This window comes from Xylaria bambusicola, assembly GCF_022495145.1.
Source record: "Xylaria bambusicola strain CBS 139988 unplaced genomic scaffold F5B22scaffold_5, whole genome shotgun sequence".
Taxonomy (NCBI): domain Eukaryota; kingdom Fungi; phylum Ascomycota; class Sordariomycetes; order Xylariales; family Xylariaceae; genus Xylaria; species Xylaria bambusicola.
The window spans coordinates 85,949-103,115 of NW_025953558.1; the positions used below are offsets into that span (position 1 = coordinate 85,949).

The window sequence follows — 17,167 nt, forward strand, 5'->3', positions numbered from 1 at the left end:
TATTATACTTAAATAGCGGTAATAATGGTAATGCTTTACCTTTACCGCTATATATAATACAGTTGCTTTTTAGGGCTTAAGCTTTACCCTTACCCTTTTTACCCTTAAAAAGTATAGTTTAAATAATAATAATAATAATATAAATATAATAAAAAAAGAAAGGAAAATAAGGTAAAGATAAAAGTAATATAATAGTTTTTAATTAAAACTAATTTTTAAAATTAATAGTAGCTAAAAAAAAAAAAAAGAGAAAAAAAAAAGTTAATAAATAATTAATAGGAATATATATATAAATTCTATTATAAAAGTAATATATAATATATATAATTTATAATATAAATATAAAGTTAATGCCTATATACCTTTATTATAATAACGCTTTATATAAATAAACTATATTAATATATTAAATATAATATTTTATATTATATATTTATATAATTAAACTTTTTATTTTATATTTAATTAATAAATTAATTATATATTAAATTAAGGATAACTTAATTAAAAAGAAAGGAATAGTTATTATATTATAATATTTTAAAGCTTTTAAAGTATATATACTTTATATATATTATATATCCTTTTTATATATGCTTTAAAGGAGATTCTTCCCTTTTTTAAGCTTTAATCTTATTAAATACCTATTATAAAATTAAAAAGACTTATAACATTATACCTAACCTTTAAGATTTAACCTACCTATAATAAGAAGAAAAGGGTACTTTTAAACGAATTAATATTTATTAAATTTATTAAAGCAGCTTTAAAAGTAGTTATAATAATATTAGAAAAGACTTAAAAGACCTTTAATAGTAAATGTATTTCTTTTTTATAAAACGAAGACCTTAAATATATTAAACTAATCTATTATTTAATCCTTAAGGAGCTAGTTTATTTAAAAGGATTCTTTTTAAAAGTGGAAGTTAATAAATTATTCCTATTATAACTGGGATATAATATAGTTTTTAAAACTATTACTAATAACCCCTTAAATAGCTCCCCTTAATATTAAACTCCGATTTAATACTTATTATTGGAAAAAGAAGTAATAAATAAATTATTAACTTATAGCTTTATTAAACTTTATATACAAGTAAATATTTCCTTTATCCTTTTTACCTTTAAATTAAATTTAATTAAAAAATAGTTTTATATTAATTATTAATAAAGAAATAAATACTTAAAGGATTATATTATTTTAGCATTAAATTTAAATAGCATTATATATAATAGTTAAAGGGTTAAATGTTATATTAAACTTAATATTATTAAGGCTTTTTATAAATTAAGGATAGCTTTAGAATTCCGATATTTAATAGTATTCCGGACTTAATAAAAAGTGTTTTAATAGTTAATCCTACCTTTTAGATTAAAGATTAGCTCTACTTAATAGTAAAACTTTATTAATATTTAATTATATAAATTATTTAACCTTTTTATTAATGTTTATATTAATAATATTTTAATATTTATAGATAATAAAAAAGAATATTAAGAATAATATAAAAAGGTAATATATTACTTTTATAATGTTAAGCTTTAAGGAAATATAAAGAAATCCTATTTTAATATAACCTTTATAGATTACTTAAGTATAATTTTAAAGGTTAAATAGAGTATCCAAATAAATCCTAAAAAGATAAATATTATTATTAATTGGAAATTTAAAGATTTAATTAATACCTAAGCTATTTATTTATTTTTAGGGCTATATAACTTTATTTAAATATTTATATATTATATTAATAATATAGTAAAACTTTTAAACTGATTATTTAAAAAAGGTATACTGTTTAAAATAGGTAATAAATAATAAAAAGCTTTTAAATTAATAAAGAAGCTAGTTTATAAAGTATTAATGTTAGCCTTTTTTTAGTTTAGCTAACCTATTAAAATTAAAACCGATGCTTTTTAAAATGCTATTAATAAAATTATTTAATAATAATAAAAAGATAATATTTAAAAGCCCGTAAAATACTTTTTAAAGATTATATTATTAATTAAATAAGCTTATTTTATATAGGATAAAGAACTATTAATTATAGTTTAAACTATAAAGTATAATTATTTAAAGCTATTAAGTATAAAGTTCTTTATAATAATTAACTATTAAGCTTTATTATATTTTACTATTAAAAAAGTCCTTTTTATAAAATAAATAAAATAGGTAGACTTTTTATTTAACTTTAATATTACTTTTTAATATTAATTTAATTAAAAAAATATAATAGCTAATATACTATCCTGTAAAATAATTGATTTATTAACCGTTAAAGCCTATAAAGTTAAAAAATGGAATATAACCCTAATTCTATTTAAAGCCCTAGGAAAGCCGGTAGCAATTATGGAAAAGGAGGCAATAGTATTATATAGCTTTAATTTAATAGATTTAATCCAACGAAAAAATGAAAAATAAGGTCTAGGATATAAAAACTATTAGTTAATTATCTTAAAGTAAACTTTTAATTTAAAGATTTATTTTTAAATAACCTTAATTAAGGAAGCTTATTATTTAATAATTGTTATTCATTCCGGATAAAATAAATATATTAAAATAATTAAATAGGATTACTATTAGCTTTTATTAAAATGAAATATCCGGATATATATTTATAATTATTATAATTATTAACGGAATAAGGTTTCTTAAAATAAAACATTTGGACTATTATACCTATTATTAATCCTTATAACTATTTAACGTTATATTATAATTAATAGAAAGGATATACCTTTAAATAAATATAGCTATAATTATATATGAATATTTATTAATAAATTTAATTGTTTATTAATTATAATACCTGGTAAGAAAAATAATATAACGGAAAATATAATATATTAATACTATAAATATACCTATTGTTTTTTAGGTTTTTTAAAGGTATAGATTTTAAATAATATAAAACCCTTTATTTTACGCTTTTTAATAAAGATTAATAAATTAACCTATATTAAATATTAATATAGAAGCGCCTTTTACCCCTAAATATAAGGAGCTATAAAGTTTATAAATTAAAAGTTAAATTAATGATTATACTTTTACATTAATAAGTATTAAAATAATTAAAGCTCCTATTTATTTATATTAAATTTTATATATAATGCCTTTTAATATTTAACTATTAATATAATATTATTAAAGGTTTTAATAGGAATTAATATAAGAAACCCTTTATTATTACCTTTATTAAATATTATTAAAAAGATAGCACTTAAAAAGCTAGCTTAATAGTTAGTATAATAAACCTATAAAGTATAAAAGGTAGCTTATAAAGCAGTAAAAGCTATATAAAAAAGATAAAAAGTATAAATGAATAGAAAGTAATGCTTAATGAACTTTTATATAAAAGATAAAGTCTTTTTAAAAAAGAAGGGCTTTACAATTAATAGCCCAATTACCCAATTAAACTCCTAATAGGTTAAACCCTTTAAAATATTTAAAGAAAAAGGATATAACTATATATTAAACCTTTTAAAGTTAATAAAGATAATTAACCTCTTTTATATAAATTAACTATATAAAGTAAACTAAAACCTATTACTTTAATAAACCTAATTATTATTAAAGCTAAAAAATATTAAAGGAAGATTAGAATGGAAAGTTAAATAGCTATTTAAGTTATAAATAATAGGGTATAATAAGACGTTATAATATTAAGTTGCTTAAAAAGGTTATAACCTTAATAATACTTAATACTTAATAAAGAATTTTAAAAATTTATTAATTAAAATATAAAAGTTTTATAAAAGATAGCTTAATATATTAAAACTGCTTAAATAGTTAAATAAATAAATAAAAGCTATAATAATTAATAAATTTATTACTAACTACCTTAATAATAATATTACTGTATAAAATAGTATTATAATTAAAATTAAATGCTATAAGTAATTCTTTAACCTATTTTATACCTATGTTTTAATTTTAATAAGGGGAAATATAATAAATATATTAAATATATACTATATTGGAATATTATATACATTATAAAAGGATATTATAAAGATATATAAAACCTATATTAATAAGGTTATATAACCTATAATAGCTATTAGCTTATATATATTTCTATATATATATATATATATATATATATATATATATATATATATATTAGTTTTATCTTTCCTTTCTTTCTTCTTTAACTTAAAATCTTTATTTATAATATTAATATAGCTATACCTTAAAACCCTAATCGTGATATTATTATTTTAAATAGGAATTTAAAATTCCTTTTAAGTTTTTAAAAGGTAATTTAAATATACCTTATAATTAAATTACTTTATATTATAGCTTATTACTTATAGGTTAATAATTAATTAAAGATTATAGTATAAATTATTTAATCCTATTTATAATATTATATATATACTTTAAATAACTTAATATAATAACTTATAATAATACCACGCTTATAATTTAAATATAATAATATATATAACTTAACTATAGGTAAAACCTTTAATAAATTAACCTTAGGATTCTTCTTAATTAAAATTATAAATATTTTAATATAAAGAAAACCTTTAATTAAAGAAAAAAGATTAACGCTCCTTTTTATAACGCATCTCCCACTTGACCTGGCCACCCAATTGACCTGGCCACCCCACCAGCCCATACAAAAAACGTCGGTGTACTAATCACGTGATAATTGAATAACTTTACGAATATTGGTCGTATAAAATAATGAAATATACCATTAGATTCGTAATAAGAAGGGCAATCCAACGGTACTCTCCATTGATTTATACGACTTATATCCGTGGAGTTATTAAGCAATACACTAAAGTAAGCGCTAAAATAATCCTTGCCTAGCGGCCTTTTAGCGTATTGCTTAATATTTCGCCCAATAAATTTTATAAAAAATAGTAAAAAATACCGCTAGATTCCTTATTAAATAACGGATCTAATGGTACTAATTATTAAATTGTAGGACTAATATTGGTTAAGTTATTCCAAATTGAAACATTGGACTTTTATATAGGTTAAGGGGGTGGCCAGCTCAATTGGGTGGCCAGGTCAAGTGGGAGATGCGTTAGCTTATATTAAGGTAATAAATACTATTACTCTTGCTTTAATTATTATAAAAAAGTATTATAATTAATATTATTATTTTAAATTCTTTAATGTTAATAATTAAGTATTATTATAACTATATAAGGGCTATAATATTAACTCCCTTATAATTCTTAAAATAGTTTAATAATATATAAAACCATTTTATATATTTAAATAAATTAGTACCCTTATTTATAAACTCGATATAAAGGACTATAATGTATAAATCTATAATATTATTTCTATTAACCACCTTAAGCCTACGCCTTTAAACGTTTATAGAAGATCGTTCCCATTAATTAATTCTATATATATAATAGATTATACATATAAAAAGATCCTTAAGGCTAAAATAATTAAGGGAAAACTATAATATTTAATTAAATATAAAGAATTAAGTTATAAATTTAATAAATAGCTTAATTAAAATAAGGTAAAGTTAAACTTAATTAATAAATTTATATATAAATCCTTAAGAAAATAAAAAATTCCTGCTTTATATAAAGAATTAGGATTATATAGCTTAAGTTAAAGATTATAAAGAATTATATAGTTAAATTAAAGATTTTAAATAAGGGTTAAAAGAAAATAAGGTTATTTAAAATAATTAACCTATATATATATATATATAATAAAGCTATAAGAATATAGTATTTTCTTTTCTTTTAAAAGTAAATTATAAGGCTTAAGGTAGGGGTAACCTATTATATATAGCTATAAGTATATAGTTTTCTATAATGGTCCTTAATAAACCTAAAGACTTTACTTTTATAACTTCATTTATATAATATAAACTGATTAATTATACCATTATATACCTACTTTATTATATTAGATTAAGTATATTTAATTAAGTATTTTTTATATATTAACATTTATAGATTCTATAAAGAAGTATCTTTTAAGAATTTACTTTAAAGTACTTTTATTTAATTTTAATTTTATATAACTATAATAAATTACCCTTTACTTTATTAAAGCTTATAAATATAAAATTAAATATATTTATTATTTTTATATATAAGTAAGTAAAGGTTTAAACTATATATAAAGAATAAGTTAATTATATAAATATTTAATAATTTATTATATTAAGGTTAAAGAAGTAAGGAATAAAATTATAATTAATATTTTTTTAATTAAAAATAATATTTATAAAAAAGATATATAATTTTCATTTAAATTTTAAGCTTATTAATTAAAAAATAATTTTTTAATTTAAAAATAATCTTTTATTAAAAATAGTTTTTACTTTAAAAATGATTTATATTTAAAAATAATTTAAAAATAATTTAAAAATAACTTTTATTTAAAAATAACTTTCATTTAAAAATGGTATATAAATAAGCTATATAAAATTAAAGCTATAGGAATAATAATAGCGTTATAAGAGCTATAGGTCTTTAAGGGGGCTACCTATAACCCTTATAGCCCCTATAACCCCTATAGCCCCTATAGTTATTATAGCCCTTTATAATATAAACCTATTTATATATAAGGATAATAAGTATACTTAATCTTATATTTATAAGCCTTAATGGGGTAAAGGGTAATTTATTATAATTATATAAGATTAAGATTAAGTGGAAGTACTTTAAAGCAAATTCTTAAAAGATACTTCTTTATAGGATTTATAAACGTTAGCATATAAAAAATACCTAACTAGGTACACTTAATCCAACATGGCAGAGTACAACAATTAACAGGAGCGGTTTTGATAGGTTCTGGTGTACAGTGCCATTACAGGATACGTACAGTAAATACTATACTGCAAAACTGTTGGTCCGAGCTTCCATCTACCCGGTACAAAGTACATGGTGTGCATACTCAAATTGCTGCGTTTGTTGCGTCTGTCCCAGAAACTATAAGTACCTCTACCCCGAGTGGCAAGCTTGGATCACTGCGGGGTCGCATCTTCATACCACTTAGATCTTATCCAATTAAAGCGTACATCTGCTAGATACCTAGTCTGACCTAGGTAGTGTTTAAGCGGCAATCTAATTGTTACGCCACAAGCAACTACACAGCTAATTTTGCGTGAGCGATGTAGCCCCCCGAATCGGAAAAGCTTCCTCAGGCAGCTGCATACCTAGGTCATTTGTACGGCGTCTAAACCTATCTGGGCTCGCTCTCCCTGCTAGCGTAGGGGCTTGGCGGTGCCTCCCCCAACCAAAACCTGGCCTGTCCACCAGCCCATCTCCTTCTCCAGCCCATCTCTCACGCCCTTTTCCCTTTTCTGAACCGCACTGGCCAAACTCGACACAAACACGCCAGCCAGACCATTCTGCCTACCTAGGTAGGTACTTACTAGGTAGTACTTCGTAGTACTAAGCACAGCAAGGTATCCTAGCCCGTAGCAAGCTTAGCAGGTCCAGACAAGGTCCTACAGCAGTCCTCTAGCTGTTAGGTGTAAGTACCTACTGGTCAGATACCGGTGTATTGGTGTACCTATTGGCATGCTGGTGTACAGAGTAGGTACCTACTGGCAGAAAAAACTCCCATCAGTTTGCGCCGGCTATCACACACTACCTACCTCAAGATCCCGTCCCGTCTCTCTTCCTTTCTCACCTCAACCAAACCTCGAGCCTCAAGTCAGCACCACTTGAGTCTGTCGCTGCCATTGCACATTGCACCAGTTCAACCCCCCTCCTATATCATTCCACTTTATCACTTTTGCCTCCTGCTTGACAAGGCCTTGTTGTCAGCGCGGGCTTCTTATAATTCCTTGCTCATCTTTCCAACTTAGACCCACCGTCCCGAACGTGAGTGACATCCATCATCCCAGGTGGCCCGCGCAATTCGAGCTCCTCGTCGCGCCTCATGGATGGCGACCCTCGAATCCGCGACCCGCGCGACTCGACCATCGTCATCATCAGCTAACCCGCGCCGTTACCACCAGGTCGTTTCTATTTAGATCCCTTTCTTCTTTTCAACCAGCTTTCCTCTTTTATCATAATTCTAGACCATCGCGCACGCCGTGTTGGTTGCACCTCTAATCTAGCCGTGTCGAGAAAGAAAGAAAAAGAGTCGACATATCTGTCAAGATGGTAGCCTCGCGACATCTCCCCAGCAAGGCCAATCCCCTCATGACCGAAGACCTCCCAGTCTGTGAGTAACAACGTCAAGCTGCATGTCCGCCGTTGGATCCGAGCTAATCACATCATGTAGATGCTGAACTCGTGTCGCGTCGTCGCCTGGGCCAGACTCAGCTCACTCCCAAGATGGTAGCAGCCAGCGCTGCTGGAGAGGTTGATGCCTCAGCTCTGGGCGTATTCGACTACGCACATCTTCGGGCCCCCTTACCGAAGGGGATCACATCGGGCATCTTCAAGTCTTCCCCAAGCTCCTACTTCCTAATGCGCCGAAGCCAGGACGGCTATGTTTCCGCGACTGGCATGTTCAAGGCAACCTTCCCATATGCTGAAGCTTCAGAGGAGGAAGCTGAACGCAAGTATATCAAATCACTACCTACCACGAGCCATGAAGAAACAGCCGGCAATGTATGGATCCCTCCCGAGCAAGCGATGGCGCTAGCAGAGGAGTATGGTGTTACCCTTTGGATTTCTGCTCTGTTGGATCCAACCGAGATTGCCATCACAAATGCCCCAGATAGCCCTCCGAAGAAGATCGCGGCGCCTCCTAAATTCGAATTCACGGGCTTGGTACAGCCTTTGCTAGCACCGCCCACCCCTTCCTCATTACCTCGCAGTACTCGTAGTCGCCGTTCCGCCAGTCCTTCCAAGAAGAGAGCCATTGCATCTCCACGCAAGCGGTCGACCAAAGTACCTCCTGCGCAGATTGTTCCTAGCGAGCCTCTACCTGTTCAAGAAGAAACGCCTCTACCTGTTCAAGAAGAAACAGAGCCTGAGACGAATGGTGTGCAGACAGAAGATACTACTTCTACAGCTCCCACCGAAGACATTACAATGAAGACTATTGAGAAAGAACCCGAGCTTGTGTTCGCACTCGTCGAGGAGGAACCCAAGATACACATCAAATTCGGCCAAGAAGTTCAATTCAACGCTGGTGTTGAGACAACGCAGACAGCTGTAGAGGTCGAGCTTCCTATTGCAAACGGCCCCCCTAGCGTAGAAGAGGCTGCAGAGATGATTGCAAAAGCAAAGGAGATGGTTGCGGCGGCAGCAGCTGAATCTATGGGAAACGCCAAGACTGATAGCTTATCCAGTGAGAACAGCAAAGGGAAGCGCAAGGTTGCTGAGATTGCTGACGATGATGAAGAGGAGCAACCTAGCGAACCGTCCGATGAGCGTAGTTCTAAGAAAGCGAAAACGGAGAAGACGGAAGTACAGTTGCGGAAAGAGCGCGTCAGAAACCGAGCTTTGGTCGGTCTGAGTGCAACTCTCGCTATTGGGTAAGTGTCTTTTCTGTTGCAACGAGACAGTCCCTGGTTGCTAACTGTGCGTAGTGCTCTGATTCCTTACGTTATGGGCGTATTTTAAACCCCCTTGCGCATCTTTATATAATTCCTGAAGCTTGATTCGGTGTCGTCTGCTATAGATCTTCATATCGGAGGCATACGATATTAGCAGCTCCTGGATCAGATGGAAATTCCAACTTGTCATTTTCTCGTTACCCATACACATACATACCCCTGTTAGCTGTGGTCCAGCTACTCGTTTTCCAGCTGAATTTCCCTCGTTTCGAGGAGACGGCACTTGTATACACCCCTTCACGTTATGGCGCCTCGCTTGGGTGAGTTAGATAGCTGTCCTCAATAAACATAATGATCATTCGTTCAAATCTCGCAACCTCCAACCCAGTGAGTGACAAGAGCGAAACATGACATATATGATGAACTTCAACCTCGTCCACGATCTCCTTGGCTTTCCTGCATGCTGAGCTCTACGTGTGACGAGATAAGAATGTATGTCGGTATTCGATCAATATTGGTCATGAATAGTCTTGCTCCCACTTTGACAAAGCGGCTTACTAAAATCCATTGCCATTCGGTAACCCATCCATTCCAAGGTGATGATACCACCGCTTCCTTCTCCGCTTTGTCCACTATTTGAATTCAGATGGCTTTCTTTGTGGTGCAAGGCTGGAAGTGCCGCATTTATTCCGTCTCATATGAACGCCCGGGTCACCGAGAAAGAGAAAAAAGAAAATTGTATGTGGTGAACTTGATAGTAGGTAGTTGACGCTGGGAGCAAAACCTCAGGTTTCCAAGATATGATCTATTAGGTATCAGGTAGGGATTCGTAAATATGCTATGGTTATTTATAGCTAAGTGTGAGACACCTTTAAGCTCCTGATTCCACCATACGCCATGCTTCTCTTGATATTGCAAGAGATTACCTAGCTACGCAGTAGGTGATCCTAAACTGGGCCATTTGATGCCCGAGATGTCCAATTCTACTTATCGGGGGAGGAGGGAATATGCCAAGTACGAGAAGATGTAATGGACTATTCTTAATCTTGCGGTTTATCACCGTTTTCCTGTCTCTGTATACATGCGCAAAGGATACCTACCTCTCAACTTTGAAGATTCTGTTCGTTTATTTGCATTACTTAAATGATCCGTACTGTGTATATGGTTATGGCTACATGGCAACGGCCCCTACTGTCTACATTTACCATTTACTTAAGTTGCGCTTTTTAAGCGCGCGCTAGGTGGTCCGAGCTTGCCAGGCCCATGAAAATTTAGCGTCAAGGCAATAAAATCCCAATTCCCCAGCAACTTTTCCTCCTCTGCTCGTTCCATCAGTTCACATCACAAACAAGCCTTTTCTTCATACTCCCGTGAAGGGAGGCAGAAGAATCCATAGTCACCATGCTATCTCCTCCCCCCAGTGGGTGAGGATACGTAAGGCTGGAATATGCCTCGGGTTCCGTCCCCTACTTGGTTCTGCTGGGCTTGCCAAACCTACGCGTGACCGCTGAATTTGGCCTCCGGCAAATCACGGTAGGTGGCTCCTGGGTGCTTAGAGTCGGCAATGGTCGGTAACAGGAGGTAGGTAAGTACTTACCCCGCGAGCCCGCAACCCAGCAGCAACCTGGGGAAAGCTGGGGATCTGCATTCTTTCGGCTCCCTCGTCTTTGCTAGCTTGCCCCCATCAATGCTTTACTGGCGCCGTGAGTCCTTGACTTCGAAGTAAGATTCGTTGCGTTGACACCGTTCTGGGGATGCGTCCAAGCATATGAATACACATTTGGGTTGGGTATCAGAGCAACGTGCATCCTTGTCGTGTCCAGAATGAGGACACGTCGTTTGCTCGTGAGTACTTTCCGTACTCAGCAGCGAGCCTTCTCGGCGTCTTCGACGAGACTGCACAGCTATGGCTTCATAGGCCTTGGCCAAATGGTATGTTCTTGCAATACCTCACCCGACATCTTATCTTCCGCTGACCATCGTTGATACGCAGGGCTACCAGATGGCCAAGAATCTACAATCCAAGCTGTCGCCTTCCGACTCTGTAAGACTGTTCGATATCAACAAGGACGCGATGCACCGGCTGGCTGAGGACATGCGGACTTCGCAGTCGGGCGGCGCTGTTGTAGAGCTGGCGGACAATGTGGCGGACGCTGCCAAAGACGCTGTAAGTGGTCTTATTTGCTACTGCTGTAACCTTGGGTGTTTCCCTTTATTTCCATGATGAACATGTTCTATCTATGATCTAAGTTGGGGCCGGCTTGCCGGCCTTATTGTGATTATTTATATACATAAAGCCAATCCTCTGAAGGAAAAGAAGCATACTGATTCTTATTTTACAACATGATCGGAACCTCTAAGCTAACTCTGCTATTAAAGGATACTCTAATAACGGTGCTACCTGAACCGTCACATGTAAAGGACGTTTACTCGGCGATATTAAGAGCCAGCATCCCACAAAAGCGCAGAATCTTCATTGACTCGTCGACCATAGACCCGTCGTCATCACGCGAAGTTGCTAAATGGGTTACAGACGCGCACCAGGGCGAATTCGCCGATGCCCCAATGTCGGGGGGAGTCGTGGGTGCCGCAGCCGGTACGCTGACCTTCATGCTAGGCTCTACAGAAGAGCTACTACCTAGGATAGAGCCAACTCTACTGCGGATGGGCAAGCGGGTTCTGCACTGCGGTCCACAGGGGACAGGTCTCAGCGCCAAGCTTGCGAACAATTACCTTCTCGCCATCAACAACATCGCAACAGCCGAAGCCATGAACCTCGGCATCCGGTGGGGTCTTGAGCCGAAGACTCTTGCGAACATCATAAACGTCAGCACGGGTCGTTGCTGGCCTTCAGAGGTGAACAACCCCGTCAAGGGTGTAGTGGAGACGGCGCCTGCCGGTCGTGATTACGCCGGTGGGTTCGGCATCAGCCTCATGAAGAAGGACCTCAAGCTCGCTATTGTGGCTGCCCAAGAGGCGGACGCAAAGCTTGAATTAGGCGCTCGTGCACGTGAAGTCTACGAAGAGGCTGAGAAAGCCGAGGGCTGCAAGGGCAGGGATTTCTCCGTCATCTATCGGTTCATTGGCGGCAAGGAATAAACCTGTACTTATTGTATGCTGGAAAATAAAATACCATATTACTACCCCTTGCTGCTTATGGCATTATTCCATTAGTGTAGCCCGTTGCGTGATTACTTTCGTGATACTCTACACGGATATTGGTAATTGTAATAGAAGAGCTAATGTCCGTATCACTCGCTGGCCGTTTACGAGATGGTGTTTGTTTCCTTGTTATTTATTCTCGATGAGAACATGTATCAAGTTTGATATACGAGCCACCGAAGCTCATCTATACGCCCACTTTGCAATTTTGCACCAAGGTACCCGCTGCCCTTATGTATATCTATGTTCGAAGTAGGTGGACGCTTGAGGTACACTGGAGGGTAGGTATTATACGCCTGGGTATTCAAGAACCGAGAAACCCTTCGAGTTCCGCTTTCTCGTCGTCTTCTTCATGCTCGGTATCTTCGTCTTCGTCCTCGTCTTCATCTTCGCTTGCATAGTCATCTCCGTCATCCTCTGCTTCTTCCTCTCCGTCTTCTTCGTCTTCATCTTCTGTCTCCTCTTCCTCTTCCTCTGCCTCTTCATCTTCATCTTCAGCGAGGAACTCATCCAACGTCATAGACCCAAGCCCGACACCAGCGCCCGCGCCCGCTCCAAAGAGCCCATTACTCTTACCTCTTCCAGCATCACCGAGCGTCTCGATTGCGGGAACTGCTCTGCGGCCTTCGGGAGTATATTCTGCCCCAATGTTGTCTTGCACCCGTAGCCTCGGGTCCGGCTCATGGCCCTCCTGTACCCAGTCTGGGAGGGCTACGTAGCCTCGTAGACCGTGAATGGCACCACCGCCGGCGAGGACAAGCGCAGACGAGCCTAACAGTAATCCTTTACGTGTCTCGGAGGGACTTGGCGCTTGAGGAGCGGGTTTCGGGGCTAGTAGCATAAGACTGGCAAGCTGAGGAACCGCGAGAAGTGCCTTATAAAGTCGAGCACGATCGCGTAAGTCGTATGAGGTATCGTAGCGAACTAACAACAATACGTAGTCCCACAGCTTTGATATGGGGTGGTCTGTAGCAGGGGCGAAGCCAGGGGAAACAGGTTCCTCGTTGTTTTCTTTCTGTGGTGTGAGTTCTGCCTGTGTCTGCTTTTCTGCCTCTCGATTGATATGATGAAGATATACCTTCGCAGCAAGCAGGACGATCTGTCGCTTAGCGACTTCCGACTCGTTGACGAAATCCTTGAGCAATATTCGCAGGACGTCTGCTGCGATATTGTCCTCGCCATTCAGCCCAGAGAATTCACCCACAAGCCAGATGATTGTCGCGCGGGCTTGTGGATCTGTGGCGGAGTCCAAGTTCTTTGCTAACCTTACAACCGTTCCCATGTGCGCCTCGGGGTCTAGCTGTATAAGGTGGCGGATAACGGTCAGCGACTCTGCGGCGAGGGTGCCGTCGAGACTTGTTATCTGTCCCAAAAGCAACCGCATGCAACGGGGTGCTGTAGCTGGATCTCCCTGAGCGCAACGGCCAATAGCACGAACAGCTTCACGGACTAGTGCCTTATTGGTCCCCCGAGAGAAGTGCTCTAGCTCGTTGAGAATCAGGCTTTTTGTTTGCGGTGGGCTATGAGGAAATATCAAGGTAAGAACCTCGAGTTTGAGCTCCCATACTGGGGCTGTGTCAGTAGCACGAACGAGAAAATGAGACGCATACTTGACGAATGGAGCCGGGTGCGCCAGACACACAGACACAATATTGTAAAGTGCAATTTGTTCGATATCCTGAGCCCCTCGCAATAAAGCGACCAAGGGACCGATGGCTGTCTTTATATATTCGGATGTACCAATTTCCGCATAGCATCGTGCTACAGCTATGACAACCCCGGAGTTTCGACTTTGTAGTAATGGTTTGATTCCGTTTAGGAGGAGGGCTAAATCGGGATCAAGAACTACAAACTGTTCGCCCTCTGCTTCCGTCTCGTCTCGCGATCCATCCTCGCCGTAGAAATCCTGGAGATCAACCGCAACGTCCTTGGATTTAGCGTTTCTTGTCCGCCGTGGGAAGCACTTGCGTGCGTATAATGTCATCATTCTCAGTATTGCGAACTGGCTCCATTCGTCCATGTCAACAATCTTCTTGACAAGGCTCCTATAATGCGGGTGGATCAAATCTATCCGCTCGGGACATATTTCCATAAAGGAAGTGACAGCTGCGCCAGCGACGAAGTACTGCTTGTCGCCAAGAAGCGCTGCCAGGTAATCCAGTAATTGTGGGAGGGTATTGGGTTCGAGGCGATAGCATTTAGGGATGGCGAGGGCAGCGGCCTTGCGTACATGTGGCGACATATCTCCGGCCCCTTTCTTGATCGCTAAGGATACGATCTGACTTATGACAGGAACCCGTATGCCAGACATGGTGCGCAGAGCTAGAGCACGCACTTGAGGGTTCGTATCCGACAAGGATTTCTGTATGGTATTGATGGATAGCAGAGCCAGATCGGGCTCTTGTTCGGCATGATGAATTAGGTATATATAAACTAGTTTTTTTATTTCTATATTCGGCGAGGCGACATTCTTGACGACTGAAGAAAAGAATGGAAGAGTTCGCTGCTGGCGGTACATCATCTAGCGCAGGGTTATGTTAGTAATGTCGATACGAGGTAGATATGCTGGAGGAGATAGGGTCGATGTCGGCAGATAGGCATACCGCGATGACACGCCGTAGTCCCTCCAAGATCTCCCGATCATTTCGACTATCGAGGAGCTTCTTAAGTTGGGCGGTAGGCAGCGACCTTGTTGTGACACGGGTGCTCCGAGCAGCCTGGGCGGCATCGAGAGTGAGCTCCCGAGCTAGGAGCAGCAGGTCAGCGGATGAAATCTGGTGTGCCGTCGATATTTCTGCTCTTACCGCTCTCGAGCAGGTCGGAGATTCTAGATATTGATTCCATGGTCTCCAAACATGCGTGACCGCAGCCAGCGTGCAGAGCTGCTGTCCAACTCGCGTTGATGTCCTGTCCGTCAGTCGGGTGCAGTGGGAAGAATGAGAGTGACGTCGCTGAGGCGCCTGTCTTTGGTACTACGGTAGGTTAGGGTAGTTGTGCCTATCTAAGTAGGTGCAGCCCGGTCTAGGACTATTTGGCGGGGCATGTTTTGGTAACATTTGCGCACCGGGTCACGGTACCGGCAGAGCACCGGCGCATTGGCCGGTCACTTCTTTGAGCGAGCTCACGGCTGGCCCAGTCCCAATGCATCTTCAAAATGGACTGGAATTGACACATAACCGAAATATGAGAACCTACTGACATTTTCTATCGTCGTGCCTACCCGCCAGGGTGAAACTAAGCACTGAAATCCTGAACTAAAGCCGTTCCGGCAATGACAACCCCAGTGTTCTTATCCCCTGCCTTACCATCCGACTTACTCTTATACGTGTTGAGACGCCATGTGTATCCCACGACGCTCGTTATATGTTCTTCACAAGCCGATTTTCTGACAGCGGCCTCTGAGGACATATCGAGAAAATGGCACAGGAGTACACCAACCGACCGGGACCACCAAGAACTTGGTGAAGGAGAATCCAGCCAGCACCAAGACTCGATAGAAGAGGAAGCAGAAGGGAAACATGCGCTCCTGTCTTCGCCTCTCTACCAGATCGCAGCATCTCGTCATATCCACGTAGTCTACGTGCCAACCGTCACTCACTTACGCGCCTATCTCTCCGCCTTCTCACCAGATGAATCTAGAGTGCCAGCCCCGCCGTTCACTTCGGAAGGAGATGGCGAACCACATATCATTTTGTATGGCTTACTCAATCTGCATCGTGACACGAGTGAATGGAGCGCACAAGGTCTCATTAATACGACCTCGGCTCTGGTGGGGTTGGCCCATCGTCTATCTTGGAGAGCCTTTGTCATCGAGCCACTGAGCGATCTAGAAGATATAGCCCTGGAAGAAATGTTACAGGAGACATTGCCTATACTAAAAGGGGGGGCACGAAGACTAGGGCCGAAGTTCGAAGAGGGTGCTTGGTCTGGTCGGACGGTTGAGATTGGTAGAGCCTTAGGTCGGTGGTTCCGCTTCCAAAGAGCACAGTGGAGCAACATTGGCTGTAATGATCAAGTATTTATAAAACAGAGTGACCAACTCGAATCACATATTTCTATCTCCCAGGCCGGGGAATAGCTATTTGAAATCAGAGGCCGCCAGTACAACATGCCTATCAAGCATGTTCAACGCATGCTCAAAATCCCCGTGAACGCCAGCAATGGTATCAATAGCCTTCTTCATAATCTCATAACACGTGTCTCATAGCGCAAGGTAAGCCGTACCTGAAGTGCTTGTTTGAAGAGTTTCAGATAGCTTGTTCCATCTCGGTAATGTAAAGCTTGATGTGCGATTCCATTTTGAGATATTCATCATATGCGCTATGCACTTCGTCGTCAATAGTTTCTTTTAGGTCGAGCATCTGCATCACCGTTAGTCCCTTTCTTGTCATGTTTTTCTTCTTCTTTTCTTTTCAGATGTAGGAGGGGGGGGGGGGGGGGGGGAAAAAAAAAATGAATAGAAAATACCTGGTTATCAGGATGCGAAATACGAAAAAGCCGTCGTTCGAAAAAATTTCCTTTGGCTGCCCCAGATTAGGTTGGCTTGT

At 37.5% G+C, this 17,167-nt stretch overlaps 6 protein-coding genes across 6 annotated transcripts in view; 4 read left to right on the forward strand and 2 right to left on the reverse strand.

The window, feature by feature from the left end:
- Positions 1-8,109: 8,109 nt before the first annotated feature.
- On the forward strand, positions 8,110-9,525 carry F5B22DRAFT_642750 (DNA-binding domain of Mlu1-box binding protein MBP1; the record flags this gene model as incomplete). The annotated part of the gene is made up of 3 exons (XM_047978170.1): positions 8,110-8,173; positions 8,234-9,437; positions 9,492-9,525. 3 exons carry the CDS (start codon positions 8,110-8,112, stop codon positions 9,523-9,525), a joined length of 1,302 nt encoding a protein of 433 aa, XP_047834349.1.
- Positions 9,526-10,064: 539 nt separating this feature from the next.
- On the forward strand, positions 10,065-10,733 carry F5B22DRAFT_591406 (uncharacterized protein). The gene has a single exon (XM_047973851.1). The coding sequence runs from the start codon at positions 10,466-10,468 to the stop codon at positions 10,697-10,699; it is 234 nt and encodes a 77-aa protein (XP_047834350.1). The 5' UTR covers positions 10,065-10,465; the 3' UTR covers positions 10,700-10,733.
- Positions 10,734-11,282: 549 nt separating this feature from the next.
- Positions 11,283-12,557, forward strand: F5B22DRAFT_642751 (NAD binding domain of 6-phosphogluconate dehydrogenase-domain-containing protein; the record flags this gene model as incomplete). Its single annotated transcript, XM_047978171.1, has 3 exons — positions 11,283-11,390; positions 11,452-11,625; positions 11,838-12,557. The coding sequence occupies 3 exons, from the start codon at positions 11,283-11,285 to the stop codon at positions 12,555-12,557; spliced, it is 1,002 nt and encodes a 333-aa protein (XP_047834351.1).
- A 96-nt stretch (positions 12,558-12,653) lies between these two features.
- F5B22DRAFT_407656 (ARM repeat-containing protein) lies at positions 12,654-15,660 on the reverse strand. Its single transcript, XM_047971531.1, has 2 exons — positions 15,224-15,660; positions 12,654-15,141 (listed from the first exon to the last, which is right to left on the reverse strand). The coding sequence occupies exon 2, from the start codon at positions 15,139-15,141 to the stop codon at positions 12,925-12,927; it is 2,217 nt and encodes a 738-aa protein (XP_047834352.1). The 5' UTR covers positions 15,224-15,660; the 3' UTR covers positions 12,654-12,924.
- Position 15,661: 1 nt separating this feature from the next.
- On the forward strand, positions 15,662-16,783 carry F5B22DRAFT_407585 (uncharacterized protein). The gene has a single exon (XM_047971530.1). The coding sequence runs from the start codon at positions 15,892-15,894 to the stop codon at positions 16,696-16,698; it is 807 nt and encodes a 268-aa protein (XP_047834353.1). The 5' UTR covers positions 15,662-15,891; the 3' UTR covers positions 16,699-16,783.
- An 84-nt stretch (positions 16,784-16,867) lies between these two features.
- The window catches only part of F5B22DRAFT_633786 (Nuf2 family protein), a gene marked incomplete at both ends in the record, with an annotated part of 1,706 nt that continues 1,406 nt past the window's right edge, over positions 16,868-17,167 (reverse strand). Inside the window, one exon of the mRNA XM_047976889.1 lies at positions 16,868-16,981. Coding sequence (XP_047834354.1) covers positions 16,868-16,981 — 114 coding nt within the window. The remainder of the gene's footprint in view (positions 16,982-17,167) is intronic.